Genomic DNA, 25,373 nt, shown 5'->3' on the forward strand with positions numbered 1-25,373 from the left:
TTTGTATCTTCAGGTATGACCAGAACAATAGCCAAAGGTTAAAATTGACAAATTTGAATATTTTTATTTCAATTTTTTTGTAATATCTGAATGCCTACTAACAAGCACTTCTTGAACATGAATTAAATTAATCAATGCTTTTTTTCATTATTTAATATCTTCTTGAAATCCACATTGGCCCATGTGTCTTGAAGAAGTCCATTGAAAGCCTTTTTGAACATCTTAGCCCTAAATCTTATCACTAGACCAATTAGAACTTCTAATGGATCTCTTGATGTTACTTGAATCTCATCACTACTACTTTGGATCAATATTTTTTTATTCCAAGTACTTACCATGATTTTCTCAATACAGTGTTTCCTGTGGAATATAAGAATCACGTGAATTGTCTTTTTAATCTCAATGAAAAAGATAATTCACCTTCAAAAGATAATGTTAATGATGATGACTCAAGCTCATGAGAATTCTCCTTTAACCTAGATATCAAAAGCATAAGATTTGATGATCATGGTTTTATATTTTTAATGATATTGTAAAATCTTTTGTTTTTCACTACTTCTATAATTATTGTATGTTAAAATATTCATGTCATTTCTACATTTTACTTTTATGTTATCTAGTGTGTATTTACTTTAGTTTGCTTTTATAAGAGATGCTTGTACATCTTGTCAGCCATGTTTGTAAAAATCCTTTTATAAATATATGTTGAAGCTCTCATTTAAGGGTATTTAGAACATTTGTATTTATCACTCTCTATCTCTCCATCTCCCTCTCCCCCTTCCTTCTATTTAAAAGAGTAAATTTGTCAATATGACATTTTAAATAGTATAATTTTGTTTTTTTTTCTTATAAGGTACTTCAATGGAAAATGGCATTTTGACAATCCATTTTGTATTTTACATAGAATGAGAAAAGAGAGATCGAAAGTTTAAAGAGAAAAACACAATTAAAATTTCCCTTTCATTTTATGGCTTTCCTAAAAAAACATATAGTAATGGATCTTCATTGATTTTAGCATCCCATATAGCTATCCCCTTGAAGACTCCAAATCAACAAATAAAGAGCCATTTTAGTAGTTTTTGTTTCCTCTCCATATAACACTTCTATTAGAGATGACCCAAGTCTATATGTCTTAAGTCTAAAGAGTTTTTACTTGAGGAAGTATGTTAAAGATTAATAAAAATTAAAAACAAAAACTATTTGGACTTAGACTCAATGTATTTTTCACTACAATAATGAAATGATGTTTTTGCTTTTCCAAAAAAAAAAAAAAACAATTGCCTTTATGTTACGAGTGTTTTGGTTTTTTCACATGTCACATTCATCATTAGAGGGTTTTTTAGAGGTATAATTGCAATTTTTATCTTTTTATGCATAGTAAAATGATATGATTACCCTCATAATAGAAAAAAATAAAACCAACAAAAAGGGTATAAATGTCTTTACATTTAATAATGTATAGTAAATAAACAAGTATGCCCTTAGGATAAATAAGTAAATAAATTGTAGATTTAAGAGCCTTTTTGTCTTTTCCTTCAAGTCTTTTTTTTATATATATAATTATCGGGGTACCAATATGTGGGAGGCACTCGCACACTTTAAATGGTGTGTGTGACGTCTCCTAGTAGAAGAGAAGTCTCTTTTACCATGTCGTTGGATACGTCACCATGTCTTTTTTTCCTCCTAGTGCAGCGCATATCGACGATAGTGGAGTGGTTTGTCAACGATCAACCGTTATTTCTTCTTTTTTCTCTCTCACACCCAAAAAATACAGGTTAATCCTATTTGTTCTTGATATTTCAACTTCAGTCCTTATTCTCTTTATTTTTAATTTTTTTTTCCTTGGTGCTTTTGTTAAAGGTTTATTTGTTTTTAATTTAATCCTTCAAATCTAATTTGTCATATATATTTCTTTTCCAAGTTGGTCATTCTTTTTTTAATTTTTAATATTTTTTCTTCACTATTTTGTAAAAGTTTTGATGGTTTTTTTCATCATTCAATCCAAGTTTATTGTATATATATTTTTTTAATTTGGCCCTTATTCTTTTGATTTTGATTTTGATTTTGTCCTTTTGTTAGATTTTTTCCTTTTTAATTTTATCCCTCCATTCAAAAAAAAATTCTTGCCATTTAATTTTTTTTTATTTTGATTTTTATCTTAATTTTTTATTGCTATTTTTTATTTTAGATTTTTTCGTTTAATTGATTTTTTTTTCTAGTTTCATCCTTCAATATTTGATTTACTAGGGATTGAGCTTCACAGTTTTTTCATGTGTGGTTCTTCTGGTCTAATGACCCGAGTCACATTCTTGAATAATTAATATCAGTCGACATCCTCTTTTTTGTTTATTTTATTTTATGATTTCATTGTTCGACATTAATTTTTTTTAAAAAAACTGGTTTTGTGGTTTTTTTCAATTTCTTTTCTATCATGTTATCCTAAACTCATAACCTGAGCCATGAGTTTTACGGGTTAACCTAGGTTGACTTGCCTCTTATTACCTAGGTTACATATTTATCACCCCATCTCGAGTTGATTCGAACCAAGTTTTTTTTTTTAATCCAGTTACATACTTCCAAAGGGTTTTTTCAAATTATTGTGTTTTATTTTTTAAAAAATATTTTGTTTATTTATTATCATTGCTAATTTTTTATATTGTCTTATTAAAATAAAATCAATTTATTAATCTTGATTAGAGTTATAATCCAAATTTTTTTTTATTTTTTTAAAGCACCTAGATATTATTTTATATATATATATATATATATAAGCGAACCCACAGTATAGTATGGGCTCATGGAAGCGTTTGGGAACGCGGTTCAACCAGCGTTCCCAAAAAATTTGAGTTTTTTTTTTTTTTACTAAAATTTAATATGGTTTGTACGTTTTGGATCGTTTTGATGTGCTGATGTCAAAAATGATTTTTAAAAAATGAAAAACATCATTGGCATGTATTTTGGTACGAAAAGTTATTTGAAAAGCACCTACAACCACACTGTCAAACACGCACCATGTCTAGTTATATTTTTAGTAGTTTTGGGATGGTTAATGTACACTACTTTCTTACTTCCACGAATCGTTTAGTGGGTGAAATTATTTTAGCTTAAGTAAAAACGACAGTGGTCCATTAATTTACGATGTTTGACTATGATTGAAGAGTAATAGAATTTGATGTATACATTGTGTTTCTCTATGAGGACTCCACATCTCATTATGATCATTTATGACCATGAAAGTGATCAGCACACAAGGCAGTTGAGTTGTCCAATTTGAGGCCAAGTAGTTATGATTAGGGCAGAAGACAAGAGCACATCAAGTTTTGCCGCTAGTGACATGTACCTTTTCACTGGCAGAAGGGATCAGAATAACTCTGTACATTCAACAAACTTGTGGTGGAGGTGCATCCTAATCCGGTCACTGGTTAACTGGCAGTGTCTTATTGGCTCAGAATTTCTCTCCAGCTTTGTCCGAGTCGGCTCCTACTACTTAGGTGATTCGGACTTGTTTGGTTCCACATCACCACTGCCTTGAAAAGGTAACCATACGAGGTGATACAAGTCAGCTTTGAAGAGAAACTGAGGTGGTGTGTGGACCATGCATTCCTTGGGCTACTTTCAAAGGGTTTTTATCCTTGTATTTGCCGAAAGTAAAAGGGCAAGGGAGAGGTGGTTCATTTCTTTCATAAGGAGGCAAAATCTCATTGTCACTTGAGTTTTCGGTCTCTTTCTAAGTGGTTCATTTGCAAATTGTGACTGTTCATATTGATTCAGTCGCATGATAGCTGCCATTATTTAAGGTCAGCAGAGAAACTCTTTAGCGTAGGTTTTATGTCTATGTCATTCCCAACTTGATCGATCTAGGTTACAAACATTAATCTCTGCAAAAAGATGGCATTTACTTTTCAGGCAAAAGTCTCAAAGTTTTCTTAAGTGAATGTATATACAATCCAAAACTGAAAGATTTTATTGGTTGCATATATAATGCAGAGACAAAGGGATTGTTCGAAGTTCAAACATATAATACCTTACTACTTCCAATATATACTCACGAGAATGAGTTAAATATTGAATTTTTTTGATAGTTTTAATCTTTCCATTTCCTTGTTGTGAAATGTAATAATGGAACCATTAATTCCTTGTTTGGCTGTCTAATACTAATTCTTAAGTTCGAAGAGTCTTTAATCCGTAAAAACTAAGAAAAGAAAGAAAGAAATACAAAAATCTTGGGTTGCCAAAGCGGGGGTTTAAAAGATTGAGAGAGCTAAAAAGTTATAGATAAGTACTAGATGAATCTTATGATAAACCCAAATTGTTAATTTAATTTATATGTACCCATAATTTTGGAAAAAATAATTTAATCTTAAGAATGAATTAATTAAGAAAAAAAGGGAGCAAAAATACTGAATTGAAGACGTCATGTGGAGGTAGTTTATGACTTTATGCAACAAAAATGCAATCCTTAATTATATGGCAAACATTCTTTCTCAAAGGCATGGAAAACATTTTAATACTCGCGGAAGTAACTAATTTGGTATAAAATCAAAATTAAATTTAGTTTCTTCAATATTACCAGTTTAAGTATTATAAATTTCAAAACTACTGGAATCTTATATAGTTGTTAACTTTAGGGCTTATAAAATTAGTTGAAATGCGCGTAAGTTGACCCAGATATCCACATTAATAAAGAAAAATAAATTTGGTTTCATAAGTCAATTAACATGTCAAGATATAATTATAATCAATAGACGAAACTAGCTAGTCTTTGGGCATCAATTTAATTTGATTAATATAAGAATTTACCTATAATAAAATCCATTCTAGCAATATTATAATTAGACAGTTTTGATTCACATTTCATTACAATCATGTAATGATTGAGCTTGACTACTAGTTGGTGAGATGACCAGGTGACATCCACGAGTTTTCCTGCAAAAAGTAAGTTTATCAGAATACAATAGCTTTTAATGTTTAAGTTAGTAAATATCAATAGAAGATAATATGTTGAGCAACAGATGTTAGGAGTAGGAGAAAGAAATGTGTGGAAAAGAGAGTAGGAGCAAGGGGAAAGCAATGTGGCTTTGTGACCTTGTGTGGTCTATTATAATGGTCCTAATTAAGTTTTCTGCTTGTGTTGTGAAAACAAGCTTATGATTTTAATACAGTAATAAAAGATATTTATAGACCCTAATCACATCAGTTTACCTCATGTAGAGTGATATAATAATAATAGAGAATAATTACTCAGTTTACCTTACGTAGAGTGATATAATAATAATGGAGAATAGTTACTTTTTCTTGTAGGTATCTCATAGAGAGTGGAGAAAATTGATTGTTGGTTGTTATATTTCGTTGTACCATTGATGAGAAGGTTGGTGCTCATGAATAATAAGCAAGAAAGGTAGGTGTCATTTTAAAGAGACATGTTGAGAAAACATGACAAGTTGAATAGATGGAGCAAGACATAAAAATAAATATATCTTTAACATAATTTTAGAGTGAATTCAAATATTTCTAAAACCAAAGAGAAAGAGGAGGCATATCTTTGTTATCTCAATTATCTCTATCTCTTGTATCCAAAATAGTAATGAAACTTTACTTAATTAGCACATCCAACATAACATTACTACTTCTATACTAAAAAACTTGAAACTCATTATAAAACTTATTGTTCATATAAACAATGAAGCTTCTCTTTTTCTTTCTTTTTTATTTTTTTATTTTCAATTCAGCACCTCATTTTTTTGTTTTCCCCCTTTTTTATTTCAATTTTTTTCCTTTTATTTCTCAATTTTATTCTTATACTTTTTTAATTGTCATCCAAGTTGCCTTGAATTGGCCAAAAAGAATAGATCGCATTGAAATAATTCTCACATAATTTAAATTTAAATCTGAGTTAAGCAAAAAGTAAGCTCGAGAGATTTTCTATCAATTTCATCATAAAAAATTTTATATCAATTAACTAGGTTACCTTTAGACTAGCTAAGTTAACTAGATCGCGTTAGAGTAACTCTCACACAATTTAATTTTAAACCTAAGCTAAGCAAGAAGTTGAGTTAGAAGGTTTTTTTTATGTTAATTTGATTTTTTTTTAACTTCATCCTTAGAATTGTTTTACTAGTCAGCCTGAATATCTTTGGATCGATCAAGTTGATCTAATCATATCGAAAATATTTCTACATAATTTAATTTTAAACTCGAGTTAGATAATGAGTTGAATAAAAAAAATTTAATGCTAACTTTCTAGATGAAATTTAATAAAAATACAAAATAATTTTATATAACTTGAATAATTGTTTTTATTATTATGAGATAATCGGAAACTACTTTACATGTGAGAAACTTGAAAATCATAGTTATTAAACCCGGATTGGCCCAGTGGTTCGACCCGAGACCCGGTCGATTGATGGTTGGACTGGTTCGGGTAAGGAAAAAGACCGGCCGGAGTAAAAACCTCATCAACCCGGCGGGTCGACCCATGACCCGAGCCACCCGGGCGAACCCGGACGAGACCCTTTTTTTTTCAAATATGGTTTTTCTCCTAGACCTCTCTTTTTTATATTTTTTTAGTTGGTTATTAGCCCTTTCAAATTTCATTATATAAATACCAGAAGAATGTTTTATTTTTTCAATATGGGATTTGAAACCCTTTAGTATATATATTCTATATTTCCAAGAAAAAAATTATTTTTTGAATGTGAGATTTGAAACCCTTTACTATATATGCTATATGTTCATAAGAAAAAAAATTATTTTTTCAATGTGGGATTTGAAACCCTTTAGTATATAAACTCTATGTTGTATGTTCACAAGGAAAAAGTTATATTTTTTCAATGTAGGATCTAAAAAAACTTTTTGGTTTAAATACTTCAATTTAAAAGGATAACATATAGTATCTTTTTAATATGAGATTTGAAACCCTTTAGTATATATATTTTATGTTCACAAGAAAAAAATTATTTTTGCAATGTGGAATTTGAAACCTTTTAGTATATATACTTTATGTTCACAAGAAAAAAATTATGTTTTTTCAATATGGGATAAAAAATAATTTTTGTTTAAATACTTCAACTTAAAAGGACAATATAATATCTTTTCAATTTAGGATAAATTTTTTTATATATATTCTTTTAAACTTTATTATTTACAACATATATAATCAATATCCACATAAATTATTTCTTAATTTTTTTCTATAAAATATTAAAATTTTAAATTTTTTTTAATTTTTTTTAAATTAATCTAAATTGATCTAAGTTTATCTATATAATCTAGAATTCAGCTTTTTAAGTAGATTATCCTCTAATCGGGTTTGACAGCTATGTTGAAAACCCCACTAAAGCTTAAGACCTAATACAGTACGACGTGTTCCTCACATGTTACAAAGTTCCTTAAAACCATAAAAGATGACACGTCTACATGAAGAATCTTATCCATTACAGGGTGGACCCAAGATCTTGATTATGACAAGTGTCTTCATTTTCAAGCGAGTATCACAATCTTCCTCTACTTCCAGCAGTACTCTAAACACTAAAATGATTCATAAAGCCAAATCAGCCACAACCTTATGTACCGCGTAAACAAGTCTTTGAAATTTTTTGAATTTGAATTTTATTTTTAATTTTTAAAATTTTTAAAATTATTGATTTTAAAAATAAAAATAAAAATAAATAAATTATTTTAATAAAAACATTTTAAAAAATAAAAAATATTATTTTAATATATTTTTAATAAAAAAAAACTTTAAAAATAATATTTACTGTGTATGTACTCTCACTTACAACTGCGACCTACCTCAAAACTCAGCCAATCTCAAGATAATGAAATAACTTTTCTTTACCACTAAATTGATGCCATGTGTCGCACTCTCGATTCTCTCCTCCCCGCTTGTTTATCCTAGAGGTATATCCCTCCCTCCTTGCAACTAAGGCTCACTCATAGCTAGCTCAAAACACAGTAAATTTGAGAGAGAAAGAAAGGCAATATGTTGAAGCAAGAGAGTAGTGGTGGCGGAGGTGGTGACAACAGGGCTCGTGTATGTGACACGTGTCGTGCAGCACCTTGCACTGTGTACTGCAGGGCTGACTCGGCATACTTGTGTGCCGGGTGTGATGCCCGTGTGCACGCAGCCAATCGTGTGGCATCACGCCATGAGCGCGTATCGGTGTGCGAGGCGTGTGAGCGTGCTCCGGCTGCCTTGTTATGCAAGGCGGATGCGGCGTCTCTCTGCACTGCCTGTGACGCAGATATCCATTCTGCAAACCCACTAGCACGCCGCCACCAGCGTGTTCCAATTCTGCCCATTTCCGGTTGCCTTCACGGTTCCCCAGTAGGGCCTGCAGCCGGTGAGACTGAAGACCGGTTCACGACACAAGAGGGAGAAGAGACAATAAGTGAGGAGGAGGAGGATGAAGCTGCTTCATGGTTGTTACTAAATCCTGTGAAGAACAGCAAGAACCAGAATAATAATGGCTTCTTGTTTGGTGGGGAGGTTGATGAGTATTTGGATCTTGTGGAGTACAACTCATGTACTGAAAATCAATGCTCTGATCAGTACAATCAGCAACACTACTGTGTTCCGCCAAAGAGTTATGGGGGTGACCGTGCTGTGCCAATTCAGTATGGAGAAGGAAAGGATCATCAACAGCAACGGCAGTATCACAATTTTCAGTTGGGATTGGAGTATGAGCCCTCAAAAGCTGCTTGCAGCTACAATGGTTCGATCAGTCAAAGTGTAAGCTTTTCTTTGCTGCTTATGACACTCGGCAGGATTTAATTAAGTCTTGATACTTAACTTATCACAGGATCATCTCTAGAAGAGGTTTGAGCTCTAGTAAGTACTTGTTAACATCCTTGGAGAATGTCTTTAGTCCACAACCTGTTTCAACTAAGTGTTTCCTCAAAATTTCATCTCATTTTTACAATTACCAGCTTTGTAGATATGTTAAATTACATAAATTCGAACTCTCAAACATCATCATTCCTTTTAAGTTGATCAGCATGATTTCCAATTAATTAATTGATCATGGTGCTTCTGAAATTGTTTCTGTCTTTGCTGATAATTAGGTTACTAAACTAGCTGAACCAGTTTAATTACCTAGTTGTAAACTAGCTAATCTGCTATATGCCAAGAGCATGAAAGTATCATAATCTACCACTCACACTGCTTGTACAAGGGTAAAATTTTATAGGCAACACAAAAATATATATGTTACTGCAGATAGTAACAAGGCAATTATTTCCTGAAAACCTTGTGAAATTGTCTTCTTGTTCCAAACATCTGCTTTCCTGTATTCATTTAATTAGGTATCCATGTCATCCATGGATGTTGGAGTGGTGCCAGAATCAACAATGAGCGAGATCTCAATCTCGCAACATAGACCTCCAAAAGGGACAATGGAACTTTTCTCCAGCACTGCTATCCAGATGCCATCTCAACTTAGTCCAATGGATAGGGAGGCAAGAGTCCTGAGATACAGAGAGAAAAAGAAGACGAGGAAGTTTGAGAAGACAATCAGGTATGCCTCAAGGAAGGCCTATGCAGAGACCAGACCCCGGATAAAAGGCCGATTTGCAAAGAGAAAAGATGTAGAAGTCGAAGATGACCAAATGTTCTCCTCCACACTAATGGCAGAAACAGGATATGGCATTGTCCCATCATTCTGAATCCAGAGAGAAGGAAGAAGAAGAACAAAAATCTCCGTAGATGAGGATTGTATTAGTTATTACTAATGATCTAGTACTGATCATACTCTTATGTTTCTAAATCTAATTGGTCTTGATCAATGAGATATGATGCCCTTAGTAGTTTCACTAAATGCAGTAAAGCTGCTACTATTTTGTAAATGCTTGTATAACTAGTGATTTTGACATTGAAAAAAGATTAAAAAAAAAGAGAAGGTTCAAGTGTCATCAGTTTACTGAAATTAACTGATAATTGAGTGTGATTTAACCATCATATTTGACGGGAAAAGAAACCAAAAGTTCAAATGGCCAGTGGAAGTAATGACCGGTCCATCCACAACAATTACATAAATTTTGATTACGTGGCCAAGAAACTTCAAACAAAATAGATATTAATATAAAATTTTAAAAATCAAGTTTAATATAACCTTAACTAAAAATAACTTTGTATCTAAGAATTAAAAATATTGAAAAGAAACTTTAAATCCAGAAATAACCTTATGCCAATAAAACCACAAAATCAATTAATTTTTGATAAGTCAATATAAGATCTTTGTCCTTATAAAAAAAAGTTGTTTTGCCATAAAAAATTCACATTTATTCTTCAATTTACTACTAAAATTTACATTTAAAAACTATAATATAGTTTCTTTTAACTAACTCTATAAATTTCTTTTAGGTTGCAAGCTAATAGACTTAAACTATTAATCAACTAATATAAATTCAATAATAAAATAAACTCTTAAACAATGTTTAATAGGTCAGAAAAAACTTAAATTAAAAAATAATTATTTAATATTAAATAAATAAATAAAATATAATAATAAAAATAAAATTTTCATGCTATTACGAGGTATGAGTTACTTCAAAATTATTCAACAGCAAATGGCTTTTGTTTCTTCTATCATCTTTGAAGTTTTGAAGAGCTTTCTGTCTTCCGGAAGGCCATGAGTAACTTCTCAAATTAAACAAATTCAAAACCATATCCTCTTATACGACAACAGAGAAAAGCAAGAGTTTATGTAATTTAAGAAAAGCAAAAGCAAAAGCAAAGCTTATGTACAAGTTCATAGCGCCTACCAAAACAGAATTTGAGAGATACCCAGAATCCAAATTTGTGGAGAAAGCAATGAAATGGAATCACTTTCATTTCTTGTTTTAGTGGGAAAAAGATCAAATTAGACCTGTGCTGAAATGGGCCTGTAGTTGACGAGCTTCGCATAATTCTCCTGTAGATGGCTCGTAATTGGGTTTGGTTCGTGGACTTTCAAGAGTTTGAACTTTGAAAAATCGATGAGATGTTTTTTTTTTCCTTGAATTTATGTTATTTATTTTTTAATGTTGGTGTTCGGAATAGCTTGCACGTATTTTAACTAATTTCACAAGCTCTGAAATTAACGATTATGTAAACCTCTAGTGGCCCTGAGGTTTGTGAGACTCGAATTGATGACCTCTAGAAAGCAAACCTAAAATCTTATTAGTTAAGCTATACCGTTCAAGGACGAGTTTTTATTATTTACTATTACTAGTTTATGACTAAATTATTGCAAAAAACAATGATGAAATTATCTGTGTTAAAAGTATATCAATTGTGAAAATTAATTGGTTCAAATAACAATAATTGACAATGTATAAATAAATTTAATCTAAAACTAACTTAAATTGAAAAAAAAATCCCCCAAACAGTTTATGTTTGAAAAGATTCAAAACTAGAATCATCTTTTTAAAAATTTATAGCACTGTACAATTACAAATGAGTTGAAGTAATCGTGAATTAACGAAGAAACATGAGAAAAGGAGATATAAATAAAATACTCATAAAATTATACATCTACACACTAATCTAAATATATAAATAATATAAATATTTGTCGATTCACCCGCGGCAGCAAGGGAATATTTGTGGGGGGAGAGAGCTTTTGTTTGTGAGAACGGAGAGAGAAAAGGCTGATAAAATATCATCTCCATTTAATAGATGGTAAGATGCATATATAGATGCATCAACATAAACATTAATAGTAAAATATATCATTCATTTTGTTTCCGAAAAACTGCAATTGATCATTATGTGGTTGAATCTATCAATATAATATATAAAATACAATGACAATTAAAAAAAAAATTAAAAGAGATGGGGAATATATTGTTCACACATACACATGTCATTATGAACAACAATAATTATTTTTTCATCTTTTTAAAAAATACTTTGTCAAGTATTTAAGAGTATAATTATCTTTACATAGGGACAATTTTGGTGTTCTCAAATTGACAACACAGGTAATTTGGTTTTTGTTATAAATCTAAATTACAACACTACCCTTTGATTTTTTTTGTTTTTTTCCTTATAATGAGGGTTAGCTAGGTTTATATTTTCATATAATGAATGCACAATAAAATAGCCTATTTACCCCTGAAAGTAAAAAAAAAAAAGCAAATGGAGGATCATTTCGTGATTTCCAATTTTATTACACAATAAAAAGATCTCAACGCCTTTGATGTTAAACAATTTACTCTCAAATTAAAGGGCATTCATGTTATTTTGTTGTTTTTTTTATATATATAATTAATCAGTAGGGGTGGTGTTATTTAAGTATTTAGTAAGAAAAAAAAACGTTGACACTTATGTATCAGCTACTCCTCCATCTTCAGATGGCACATGCGATTGATTAAAGTGACCAAAATGGTCGTTCCAGAGTTGCAATAGCTCTATCTTAGCGTCACCTTTGTGGATATGTGGCGCGTGTATCGATAGGATCTTCGGTTTGTTATCGGCGACCATTTCGTTTCTTCTTTTTCTTCTTTCTTTCCTTTATGCCCCTCAATGTCTGTGTCCTCCCACCCAATTTTCTAAGTCAACTCGTAAACTTCTATTTGTTTTTTATTTAGTCCCTTTGTTTTTTGTTATGATATTTTAAAAAAAAATCATTGAATTAGGTTTTTGTTTTAATTTCATCCTCATTGATTTTTTTGCTTTGTCAAATTTGGTTCTCGAACTTTGAATTGCTATTTTTTATGGTCTAAGATGATATTTAGTGTCATAACCCATTTTTGGGTTATTCCCCAATTCACATTTTTTCCTCTCTCTTCAAAAACAAAATACAAAAAAATAAAAAAAAATATAATTGTGAAAAAAGGATGTCAGAACGCTCAGAAAATAGTCAAAATTTGGTTGAGGAGGTTTAAAAATACAAAAATTAAAATTTAGCAGTATTTTATTGACTGATGATAGCCCTGTTGACAAAGAAAATTTTATTTGAGGAAGAAAAGTACAAAATCAAATGTTGATGGACTTAATTAAATTATATTGAAGGTTTAATTGAATTTATAGAGGGTTTGATTGTAAGAAAAATTGATTTTGGAGTTAATTTGGGCTTTAATTGGAAGAAATTAAAGTTCTGTGGTCAAATTATAATTTTTAAGAGTTAATTTGATCAAATCAGGGGTTTAATTGCATAAATATTGAAGTTTGACGGCCAATTGGGGACTTAATTGAAGAAATCCGAGACCAAGGACCAAAATGCAAAACACGCGCAAATTGAAGGATTGACTTGAAATCTGGCGCTTTGGCGCCAATTTTCATTTAAATGAAACGGCGCGTTTTAAGCAAAACGACGCCGTTTCATGCGTTTGAAAAAAACAAAAAAAAGAGAGGACGAAACAGTGCCGTTTTGAGGCGGCACTGTTTCTTCTTCTTCTTCCCTTAGATGTGCAGTAGGGGAGGAAAAGTTTTGTTTTCTTCCCCTTGTCTCTTCCTCTCACGTGCTTTAGAGCCGAAGTCAGACGCCACCCATCTTATGATGAGATGCCAGAGCAGCCGTGTCCCACAAGGGACGCCTCCATTAGCCACCGCTGTCGGCGTCGTGGCAGAGCAGGCGACGTGCACCCCATGTATGGGCGGCGATGGGATGGGGCAGGGTCGACCCCGCTCCCCCTGCCTCTATAAATACCACCCGAACGCATAAGAGAGGAGGGGGGGAAGAAAGGAAAAAAAGAAGGAGAAAAGATAGAGAACGACAGCAAACAGGGAGAGAAACCGAGAGAGAGAGAGAGAAACCGACCGAGAGAGAGAGGGACAGAAATGAAAAGAATAAAACAGGGAAAAACAGAGGAGGAAGAAGAAAGGAAAAAGAAAAAAAAAGAGTGAGAGAGGAGACAGGAGCAGCAACAAAGGAGAAACCAATTCAAAACAGAGAAAAATAGAAGAAGAACAACCACAGCAGCCATCATGCCTCCTCTCCACCGCCACAGCACACCATGACTGTTGCTGACTGCCACGAAGAAACAGAGGAGAGGGCTGAGAAGAGAAACAGAGGAGACAGGAGAGAAGGAAGGAAAACCGCCACCACCGCCTTTAACCACCGCTGACGGCCATGATTGTGTCTCGCCACTCCAGGTAACCTCCTCGACGCCGTTGCCCCCTAGTTTACGTGCCGAAGCCTTTCTTCCATTTGCATGCAGAACGTGACTCACGTTCTGCAGCAAATGAAGTTTAAATAGCTAGTTACTTGTTGTGCACAGTAACTAGCTAATTATATTTTGGTTGGTTACCGTTCAATAACCAGCCCTTTTGTTCTGTCGGGCTGGAACATCAGCCCAGCCCACGCGGTTGGGCTGAGTCCGACCTTGTAGCTGGGCCAATACAGGCCCAACCCACACAATTGGGCCAGGTTCGACCTAATTGTTTTTTTAATGCTGGAACATCAGCCCAGCCCAGTTCATTTTCATTTTTCTTTTTCTTTTTTTTTAAAAAGAAAAATATATATTTTCAAAGAAATTGCGATTTCCTCGCGTATTTGTTTTACGCCATTTTGATTGATATCGGTCTGTATTTTTTAAAAGATACAAATCCGATATTAAAATACCTTGTTTTCGTCAAAACTTTGAAAACATATAAAAAAAAATGTTTTTTTGTGCATACGGCCGAGTCTCTCAAAGCTAAAAAAAAATAAAATCATATTGTATTTTTATTAAAGTCATGGGAACTTGGCCAATATTTTAAAAAATCAAAAATTCAAAAATATTTTGTTTTTTTTAATGTCTGGGATTATGAATTTATACGTAAAACGTATTCCCGATATTAAAAAGGTAGTTCTTTTATAGGCATTAGGCCGGTTAGATTTTTACCTCATAAGATAAGAACTCCTTACCAAGGAGGGCTTTTCTTGAATCCTAGACAGACCAACATGATAAGACCTTAGATTTTTTTTATCAGACAATAAAACAATGCAGCTTACCTTAGGTAGGGCGTATTTGGGATGCTAACACCTTCCCTTTACGCAACCAGTCTCCGTACCCAATCTTTGAGATCAATTAGGGTTCCTAGTGACCAAAATACTAGGTGGCGACTCCCATTCCATTTTTCACAGCTAAGAGACAACGAATTCCTTGTCTTACCATGTTTTCCAGAATAAATAAACATACCACACCTGATGATGGGGGGTGGTGGGCGATCGCCGCGACGCCGCACACGTGCGATAGTTCTTTTTAATTTTTTTCTTCTGATTTATCCTTTGATTTTATTTGTTTGTTGAATTTTTATGTTAGTTTTTTCAATAAAATTCAAACATGTCTTTTAATTTTTTTTTTATAGTGTTTTCTAATTAGAATATTATTTAATTTAGTGAATGACCTTTTTGTTTTTTAAAAAATATTTTTTAATTTAATATATTTTCAACCCTTTAAAATTAAAAAATAATTATTTCATCATTTATTTTTTTAAATTTTTTTATTTGAATTGAGATATAAAACTCTCCTTTTGTTATCAATTTTTTTAAGAAAAATTAAAGATCTTTTTTTTTTCAAGCACACACACCATCCTTATTTTTTTTTTTTTGGAAAAAACCAAATTGTATGTTTAGATGAAAAATGATTTTTTAAATAAAACAATTGTGGAATCTAATGGGACCATGACTTGGATTGCGGGTTTGACATGTTAACCCCAATTCACTCATTTTGTTTTTCTTTTTTCAATTGATTTTTTTATTCTCAATTTACCCATCAACCTTTTTTTTTTTTTTATGTTTGCCATAAAAAAAACATGTTGGATAAGCTGTCACAGTCTCATGTTATATCATTTGCCCCCTTTTAAAAAAATATTTTTTCTTAGGTTTTCATGATCATATTTTTTTAAAATAAAAAAAAAATTGATTCATTTATTATCATTATTTTGTTGTCTTATTAAAATAAAATTATTTTATTTCACCCATTTATATTTTTAACTCGATCGGATCATATATTGTTTTTATGACACATTTATAGTACCAACATCATAATAAAGAAAAAAATAACATGTGGTATAGCACGAGTGCTCAACTAGTGATTACTAGTAACCAAGGATTGCATTGCTTTGGTCTCCAACAAATTTTCTCTCATTTTTTTTATGAATTTAATTGTATATGGTTATATATTTATTGACTCGTAATTTAAAATATCATATTTAATTTGATGAAATTATTTGTTTTTAAGAAGGATCTTTTGTTATTTCACACGTGAAAGGTTATTTCTTGGTTCTATCTTGTCATTAATAATTTAATTCTTTTTAGGGAGGAAAGGGTGTGAGAAACAAATGTAGAAATAGAAGCAACACCCGGAACGAAGGGGACTAAATATAGAAGCAACTCCTGAAAATAGAAACAAGAGATTCTAGAGCTGATGAACTTGCGGATCATTTGCAGCTCCTACTAATTTGAAACATTATAAAATTTTTATTTAATAATATACAGTACAAAAGAAATTGTTCCAACCACAAAATATTTATTTGTAATAAAAACATTAATGAAGATTTCTACTTATAATTATTTTTTATTAATGTGGGTGTCCAGGTCAGCTTGGACACACTTCGACTAATCCCACGACCCTAAAGTTAACGACCATGTAAGCCTCCAATGATGATGAGGTTTATGAGACTCGAACTGATAACATATATGGAGTAAATTTAGAACCTGACTAGTTAAGCAAACCTACTCATAATTTTTTCCATAGTTTATGGTAATTTTTATTCTTAGAATCAATAATTTATATCAAAGTCAAATCAACATTAACAATAAACTATATATTTTTTTTAATTTTTGTTTAAATAAAATGTCTAGTGCTAAAAGAAATCTCATGGTCGGGCCATCTCTTTAAATTTTGATTAAGAAAAAACTTTATTTTTCTTATTTCTTAATTAATGAAATAAAATTAATTTGAGTTCGGTGCAAATTTTGAAATAATACTAAGCTTGAAAATAAATTACTTGAAGGATAAGTGCCAAATCATCTCTCAAATCCTCTCCAATTAGAATACCTATACCTATATATATATATATATACACACACACACCTTTTACTACTTAATTTTTGAACAAAAATGCCATTAATTTAGACCTCCAAGACGAAATTTAATTTTTCAAACCTTAAAAATGATTTTTTTCCCCAAAAACTTTAAAACCCTAAATGATAGAAAAATTTTAAAAAAAATGAAAAACCTGAAAACACAATCAGGGAAGACTACCATATGGTATTATTGTCTCGTGTCTTCTGAAAAGCAAGCTGCTTGTTGTGTAAGAAGAAGAAACTGTTTTAAGGTGGTCTCTATACACATTCATATTTTCTCTTCGAGTATGGAAGAAGTTACAAAACTCTTTTTGATTGAGATAAAGAAAATGGAAAAGTTTTGCTGATTGAATCCCTTATTTTCCCAAAGAAAATTATACGTGAGAATAAAGCACGCGTTTACTGGGCCCATATCGTATAAGCAACGGCCACCACCTTTGGGGCAATTTCACACTAACTCCTCTTCTGCCCTTTGGTTGCTTCGTCCATCTTACTTGAATTTCCTATCACCAAATTTACAGAAACTTTTCTAGAAACCGCAACAAAATTAATTACCATCTTTGTAATTAATATAATTATTAAGATGAAACATCCCTATAAACTAAATTCTACCTATGCAACCATTAAAACGAGAAGTAATATTTCTTTTAGAATAAAAAAAGTAAAATTGAATAAAATAAACATGAATTTTGGACACCCTTAATAAGCTTTACTAACAACAACCCAATGGATATTCTAAAATCATATCCACACTTGCTTTGATAGAGTTGGGCACTTGTTTTTTTTTTTGACAAAGAAGGGTGTTTTAGGTTCCCTTGCTTCCAAGAAACTTCCATGTCAATCAATGTCCCCCTAAAGTATAAGTAGAGCCCAAGAAAGCATCATAATCATATCCACCCTTCTTCCCTTGCCAAAGCCAATGGCAATGAGGTAACTTCCCAATTCAACTCGCTTTGTTCTCATCACATTCACAAATGGTGCTATAAATTCAGAACATTCCCAACTTCATCATCTTGCTATAACAAAATAAAGAGAAAGAAATATACGAGAGAGAGAGAGGGAGTGAGGGGGAGAAATAAAAGAAATTCTTGGGAGAGAAATTAATGAGGCCTGCAAGCAACTCTACTACACCTGCTGTACATGCAGGATATCAAGATAGGAATTCTCCAATCCCTTACCTCTTTGCTAGTCTAGCTTTAATGTTAGCACTCATTGCTTTGTCATTGATAATTCTAGCTTGCTCTTATAGAAAATCATCATCGAATTCGTCTAGTGATCCTGAGGCTCGAGAGAAATCTGGTAAGCAAGGTGAGATGAGAGCAGAAATGGAGCCGAAGATTGTTGTCATCATGGCTGGTGATGATAACCCTACTTATTTGGCCGAGCCAGTTTCTTGCAATTGCCAAAGTGATGAACAAGTTTAAGATCTTGATCTTTGTTTTAGTATTTTATAGCTTAGCCCTTTTTTTTACGCGGGAATCAACATGTAAATTGATTTGAGTAGTGTAAAGGATGTTAATTTATTTAGATTTTTCTTTGTTAAAGAAAAATTAAGTACTAAATTTCTTGGATGTGATCTTTCTTTCTTTCATTCTTAGTTCTATTTTTAATGATAATTTCAAATGCAATCTCTCCTTTGTTTTTTTCCCCTTGCTGATCTATATATTCTCTAGCCAAAAGGACACGTTTTGTTTTTTCCAGGTTAATTTAGTGTGATCACGGTATGATTATGCTGCAATTTCAAACCTAATTAAGCAAGCTAAAGGTGCCTTTCGGAAAGAGCTTTAAAGGCAACGCAAATGATATTCCAAGAGCTACCTATTTCCAAAGGGATCATTCCTTTTATATATCTCTTTTTCCCCCTTTTTTTTACTCTCTTATTGTTTTTCATGTGGGAATTTGAGGAAAGTGTGAACTAAGTAGAGGACAGTATTGAAACAGCGCAAACGTTATAAGGCTTTTAAGACATGAAATTAAATTATATTTTTGTCCCTAATGAAAAACAAATCCGTGACAAAAAAACTAGATCATATTAAAAAAAAAAAAAAAAATCATGCGTGGTTACTATTACTATAGAAATGGGATCCTGAAGATTGCCATCAATAGCCTCTTGCAAAGTTGAAGCCAGTACATATGATATATGGAGTCTACAGTGGTGAGCTGGATCGATCAATGAACAAGTCAATCAGCACAAGTCTATTTGTGTTGAAAAACGCAAATGCAAAGAGTTAATTATTTTAAGAGCTAATTAACGATGGACTAGACATCGAAGAATATATGACCATTACTGTTGGATGACACAAAATATCATGTGTTTAGGTCTTAATTAATCATCATATTAAAGCCCAAAGAAACACTTCATATATATATAATTTAACAGTCTCATGGGTCATCGTATTGATTCATTTTGAGTTCTTCCATGAAACAACAATATGTTGTAATGATGGCCTCATGCAAGGAGTGGTCAGTCAATGGTCAAAGTATAATAGAAAAACTGAAAGTGGGCATTGTAGAAACATCGAAGCACAGAAATTTATAAGCTGACCGACTTAGTCATGCACTGGTCTTCAAATGTTATCTGAAATAGTCACCACTAGTGGGTCCTTGGGAACAACATTTTCTAGTGTCATTTTGCCAACTATCTTTGACAAAAAGGAAGAAAGAATTGCTATTTATCTTCTTCCTTACCTCATTGGGTCAGTAAACGTGGCCACTCGAAAATGTTTTTTTTTTTTGGTAGACAGAGAAATTAATGAAAAGGTTAATTAGTGTGGAATAAGACACAAGAGTAAGTAAAAAAGATGTGGTTTGTAGCTTAAATATGGCAAATAAGTCTAAAGGGTCAGGGAAGTGCATTTCCACATCAATTACGATAGCAATTTCCATTATCTAGGTTTTGTATCTTTGAAAATCTATCCAACAACTCTTGTTGTGAATTAATTTTCTTGTGAAATAAATTATCAATATTGATTATAAGTTTTTTTATTTCAATTTTCACCTCCACATCCTACGTACAATTTAGGATTTTTTAATGTTACTCTTTCTACTTTCCAAGAAAAAAAAATCAACCTTATCTATGTGATTTAATAGGCTTCTTGCCGCACAGATTAAGAAAATGGTATCAATCATCATTGCCAGGAAATCTATGAATACAAACGGAATCATCAATGGTTTTTTTTCCATCGGTATTTTGGGATGATATTTACTAACCGAATTTTATCTATCGCTAACTTCATTGATATTTACCGACAAAAAGTTTTTATCGGTATATACCGAGGGAATCGATCCTAGTTGGAATAGAAAGAATTTAAAAAAATCAAACAATACAATGACGTGTAAGTTTTTGTGAATGGTTTTACCGATGAAATTACAGTTGGATTCAAACAGGAATAGTCGTATAGTAACGTGTCACTTATACTGACAGAATTGCCGATGGATTGACATAAAAAATAATTATGTCGGCAATTTTATCGGTAATAATTAATATATGACCCAACCATCAACCCTACCCGCCCCTATTTCTCCCCCCCCACATGCCTCTTCATCTCAACATAATTCATCCTTCTTCAACTTTTCCAGTCACAGCATCCGTGTTTTATTTTGGCTTTTCATTTTAAGTAAGTAAATCTACCATTTCTTTAATTTGAACACAATTTTAAAATGTCAATTTTTTTATTGTATATTTTTGTAGTATATGTATTTTGTTTCGGTTTTTAGTTGTTTTATTGTTTTTCCTCAAACAAACTTGTTGTATGGATTTATGATTTTGTACATGTTATGGTTTGTTTTAGATTTTGTAAAATTGTATTTGTTTGTAAATTGTTGAAACTTATATCCAATTACCGACTTAGGTGTGTTGTGATGAAATAATTAATTGCTTGTTTAACGAGTCTGATATTTTGTCAATTTTGTTGTCGATTTGTAATTTTTGTAAATTAATGTGTGCAAATTTGTATGTGTGTAGATAATTAATAATAAATTAAGAGAAGCATGAAAATACGCTGGATAATCTTGAGCTAAACCAATATTTTTGCAAATTTATTTACTTAACCTAGTTAATTAATACATGTTGTCATCATTATTTGATATAGGTTCGATAGAATTAGTCATAGATGATCGTTCATAGATATATCGAGATTCACCTCAAGGATTGCGGATGATAGATTATTGTAATGGGGTTCAGGGTTTTATTAATTACACAACATCTATTCCGAGAAATATTAGTGGAGACGGTATTAGGTGTCTATGCAAGAGGTGTAAAAATAAAAAGATTCTCGATCCATATATTGTAACGATGCATCATTTACACAAAGGGTTCATAGAGGAATACCCGTGTTGGTATGCACACAGAGAACCATTTGTTCCTCACGAAACCATGGTAGAAAGGATGGTTGGGTCAACTTTTAGTGCTAGCAACGTGCATGGAGTTGTAAATGACAATAGTAATCCTTACATGACTATGGTTATGGATGCGATGAGAATGAATCAGGGTCATGTCAATCAATGTCCAATCGTAGATGAAGAATCTAATGCAGATGCGGCCATGTTTTTTTTTTTATCTTTTGAAAGATTCTGACGAACCATTATGAGATGACTGCACAAATCACAATAAATTATCGGTCATTACATGGGTGTTTACCATCAAGTTGGATTATAGATTGACTGAGGCCGGTTATGACAGAATTATCGAATGGGCGAAAAACATTTTACCTGAAAGGAACAAGTTGAAAGAGAACTTCTATACTGCTAAGTCCATGATGAAACCTCTCGGTCTAGAATACTAGAAAATCAACATGTGCCTAAACTTCTACATGTTGTACTACCTTGAAAATGCTGAGTTGATCGAGTGCAGGATGATTAGTACTTAAAAGTGCATTCTCATTAAGGCTTTATATCATCGTATTGCACTAAAGTATCGTTAAATTCCCTAACTAAAGCATGTTTTATAATAACAAGTCTAATAATATAATATATCTTTAATTTATGGTAAATGCTTGTTTTGAATGCAGGTATATCTCACAATTCAAAGGATTGATTGCTGTGATTAACAATTGAAAGTGAAGAGACAAAAAGAGGACTAGGCTAAGAGAAGAGATGCTGGTTCAATTCCAAACTGGAACACTATTCGGTTATTTGATCATAACTGGAGTTGTAGAACTCGGATTTGGGTCCACTTTATATGGATGGAAAGATAAGACATAGAACTAAAACTTTCATGAAGGGTCCAAAACTCAATTCTGCCATTTTCAAGTTCAAATATTAGCAACAACGGAGAAGTCGGAACCTGTCCTGCAGCTCAAACACTGTTCGGTTTTCAGCTCATATCTTGAGTTCTAGAAGTCCAAATGAGCTCTGGTTTTTTTTGTTGGAAAGCTGAGACAATTTCCCACAGCTTTCATGGAACAAAGGGCTCAAATTCTGATGTTAGCAATGACGTTTTGGCCAGCCAACAATATCAAAAATCTGCCAACAATTTCAAGAACCAGCAGCCAATAATGTCAAAAACCAGCCACCAAATCAATGGTTGGCCACCAACTATTTTCTTAGTCCACCAATCAATAGTTCTGAATCTTAGCCTATAAAAGGAGGCATTTGCCATGTATTTAGATATATTATTTTTCAGATCAAAATCATGTTCTTGTTTTCTCTCTTTATATCTTTGTAATGTTCAAGTTTTCTTTCATGTTATATTAATCTCTTGTTTATGCTTTTTCATTTCCTTTCCTATAATTAGTTAACTTATATCATGTTTATGTTCTTATGTTGTTTATTTATGTTTTTCTTCTTCATTATGTTTAGCTAAGTTAATTATGTCAAGGTGAAAAGGTTTTACTAATGGTGTTAGAATATGTATAATATAAACTCAACATGGACTTTAATGTTTATATTCAAGAAAAATTGTTATTAGCATGACTTATCTTTTTATCTTAATAATCCTTAATACCTTGCTTGTTAAATGGTTAATCTAGATTTGTGTTGTATAACACTTGGTACATCAAATGCTTGATCCTTCATAGTTTTCGGCCGACATCGTTGTTATGATAGGAACTTGATTTGTTGTTAACATAAGCTAGCAACATGAATGCCTGATGATATTTATAAGTATGGTGTTACTTAGACAAGATAATTAATATGATCATGTTAATACTTTATAATGAGCCATTAATGATAAATCATCCGATTAGAACCTCCTTTGTGTGTGGTTTCTAGTTGAGTAATAAAAAGAGTTTATATTATATTTATTTGAAATACCATTAGTGAATTCTCTAACCTTGACATTTGTTTTTATCATTGTTTAATCCTTACATTAATCTCCCATCTCAAAGTTCTCATTAATTTCTTCCTCTTCTTCTTTTTATTATTATTATTACTACTACTACTACTACTATTATTATTATTATTATTATTATTATTTACATTCTTGTTATATGTTATGTACGTTAAGTATGCTCTGTGTTTGATCAAGGATCCTGACATTGTTGGTCTTGCCTTATTCATTCGCATCAGAAATCTGTTTATATTATATAATATATCTCTTTGATCTTTTCATAAAATCAGTATATAGGCTGGAAACCTGTGACCCGATCTTTTAGATCATTCTCAGGTATAACAACGCCACGTACTGAGTATTATTATTATTATTATTATTATTGTTGTTGTTGTTGTTGTTGTTGTTGTTGCATTGTTATTTATAATTTGTACAATTAACCTCTCTGTGGTTCGACCCCGGTCTTGCCGGGTTATTTATTACTTCGACACTCCTGCACTTGGGAGAAGACATCAATCTTTTGGTCGTGTCAAGTTTTTGGCGCCGTTGCCGGGGAGGTAAGTATTGTATCAATTTTATATTTCTTTTATTTTCTTTTGTTTTTTACTTTTATTTGTTTTTCTAATTTTGTTCCTTTTCTTTTTCTTTTTCTTTTTCTTTTTCTTTTCTTTTCTTTTGCACTTGCATGAGAGTTTGGACACGTACATTAAGTGGTAGACTTTCTAGGAAATCCTCATTTTCTTTACAAAACATGGCCGAAGAAGATAACCAGTCAATTCATAATGAGAATAATGAGAATAATCATGTGAGAACACTTAGAGATCACATGAATCCAACAAGAACAAGTGCACCATCATGTATAGTTTTTCCTCCTGATGCTTCTCATTTTAATTTTAAGCCAGGTATTATTCAACTTTTACCCACTTTTCATGGCTTAGAATTAGAAAATCCATATTTGCATTTAAGAGAATTTGAAGAAGTTTGTAACACCTATAATGACTTAAATTGTAGCATGAACACCATCAGATTAAAGCTTTTTCCTTTTTCATTAAAAGATAAAGCTAAAACATGGCTACAAAATATTAGGTCAGGATCCATTCGTGCTTGGGATGAAATGCAACAACAATTTTTAAAGAAGTTTTTTCCATCTCACAGAACAAACTCTTTCAAAAGACAAATCACCACTTTCACTCAAAAACCAGGAGAAACATTTTACAAGTGTTGGGATAGATATAAAGACTTGCTTAATACCTGTCCTCATCATGGTTTTGAAACATGGAGATTGGTCTCACAATTTTATGAAGGGTTAACACCTAAAGATAGACAAATGGTGGAATTGATGTGCAATGGAACTTTTGAAGATAAAGACCCTGATGAAGCAATGGAGTACCTAGACTTGCTAGCTGAAAATGCTCAAAATTGGGACACCACAGGTACGTGTGAGGCACCAGGTAAAACTCAACCTCATACATCTAATGGAGGCATGTACAACCTTAGGGAAGATCATGACCTCCAAGCCAAATTTGCATCTTTAGCTAGAAAAGTTGAGGCACTAGAATTAAAAAAGAGTGGTCAAATAAAATCTGTTCAAGAAATTATGTGTCAAATTTGTGAAACTAATGAACACTCAACCAATAATTGTCCAACTTTGCCTTCTTTTAAGGAGTGTCTCCATGAACAAGCCAATGCTTTAAATAGTTTCCAAAGGCCAAGTCATAACCCATACTCGCAAACGTACAACCCTGGTTGGAGAAATCATCCAAATTTCAGTTGGAAGAATGGTAACAATAATGCACAAACTTCACAGCCACCATTTCAAGCACAACATAATTTTCAAAATTCTCATGGATATGCACCTCCTTATATTCCCCCTCCTAGAAGAAATCTTGAGGAAACACTGCATGCATTCATTGAAAAGCAAGAGACAATCAACTCTCAAAATGCTTAAACCATGGCAGATCTAAAAGATACTCTTGCAAAGTTCACATCTGCTCTTAGTTTTCAGGAGAAAGGTAAGTTTCCATCTCAACCCCAGCAAAATCCCAAAGGGCAATACAATTCAAGTGCAAGTGGTTCCGGAAGCCAACATATGGATCAAGTCAAATCAG

The 25,373-nt window shown here is 32.1% G+C and overlaps 1 protein-coding gene and 1 pseudogene across 1 annotated transcript; one reads left to right on the plus strand and one right to left on the minus strand.

The window, feature by feature from the left end:
• Positions 1-7,861: 7,861 nt before the first annotated feature.
• Positions 7,862-9,909, plus strand: LOC7468389 (zinc finger protein CONSTANS-LIKE 2). Its single transcript, XM_024592077.2, has 2 exons — positions 7,862-8,731; positions 9,304-9,909. Exons 1-2 carry the CDS (start codon positions 7,982-7,984, stop codon positions 9,661-9,663), a joined length of 1,110 nt encoding a protein of 369 aa, XP_024447845.1. The 5' UTR covers positions 7,862-7,981; the 3' UTR covers positions 9,664-9,909.
• Positions 9,910-24,423: 14,514 nt separating this feature from the next.
• LOC112325485 (small nucleolar RNA R71) lies at positions 24,424-24,534 on the minus strand (annotated as a pseudogene).
• Between the last annotated feature and the right edge of the window lie 839 nt (positions 24,535-25,373).

Source organism: Populus trichocarpa, chromosome 4 (genome assembly GCF_000002775.5).
Source record: "Populus trichocarpa isolate Nisqually-1 chromosome 4, P.trichocarpa_v4.1, whole genome shotgun sequence".
Lineage (NCBI taxonomy): Eukaryota > Viridiplantae > Streptophyta > Magnoliopsida > Malpighiales > Salicaceae > Populus > Populus trichocarpa.

Excerpts from the sequence above, each read along its gene's own strand:
- LOC7468389 (XM_024592077.2), top strand. The coding sequence starts at position 7,982 with ATGTTGAAGCAAGAGAGTAGTGGTGGCGGAGGTGGTGACAACAGGGCT. Across the intron at positions 8,732-9,303 it reads ATGGTTCGATCAGTCAAAGT|GTATCCATGTCATCCATGGA; the intron begins GTAAGCTTTTCT and ends TCATTTAATTAG.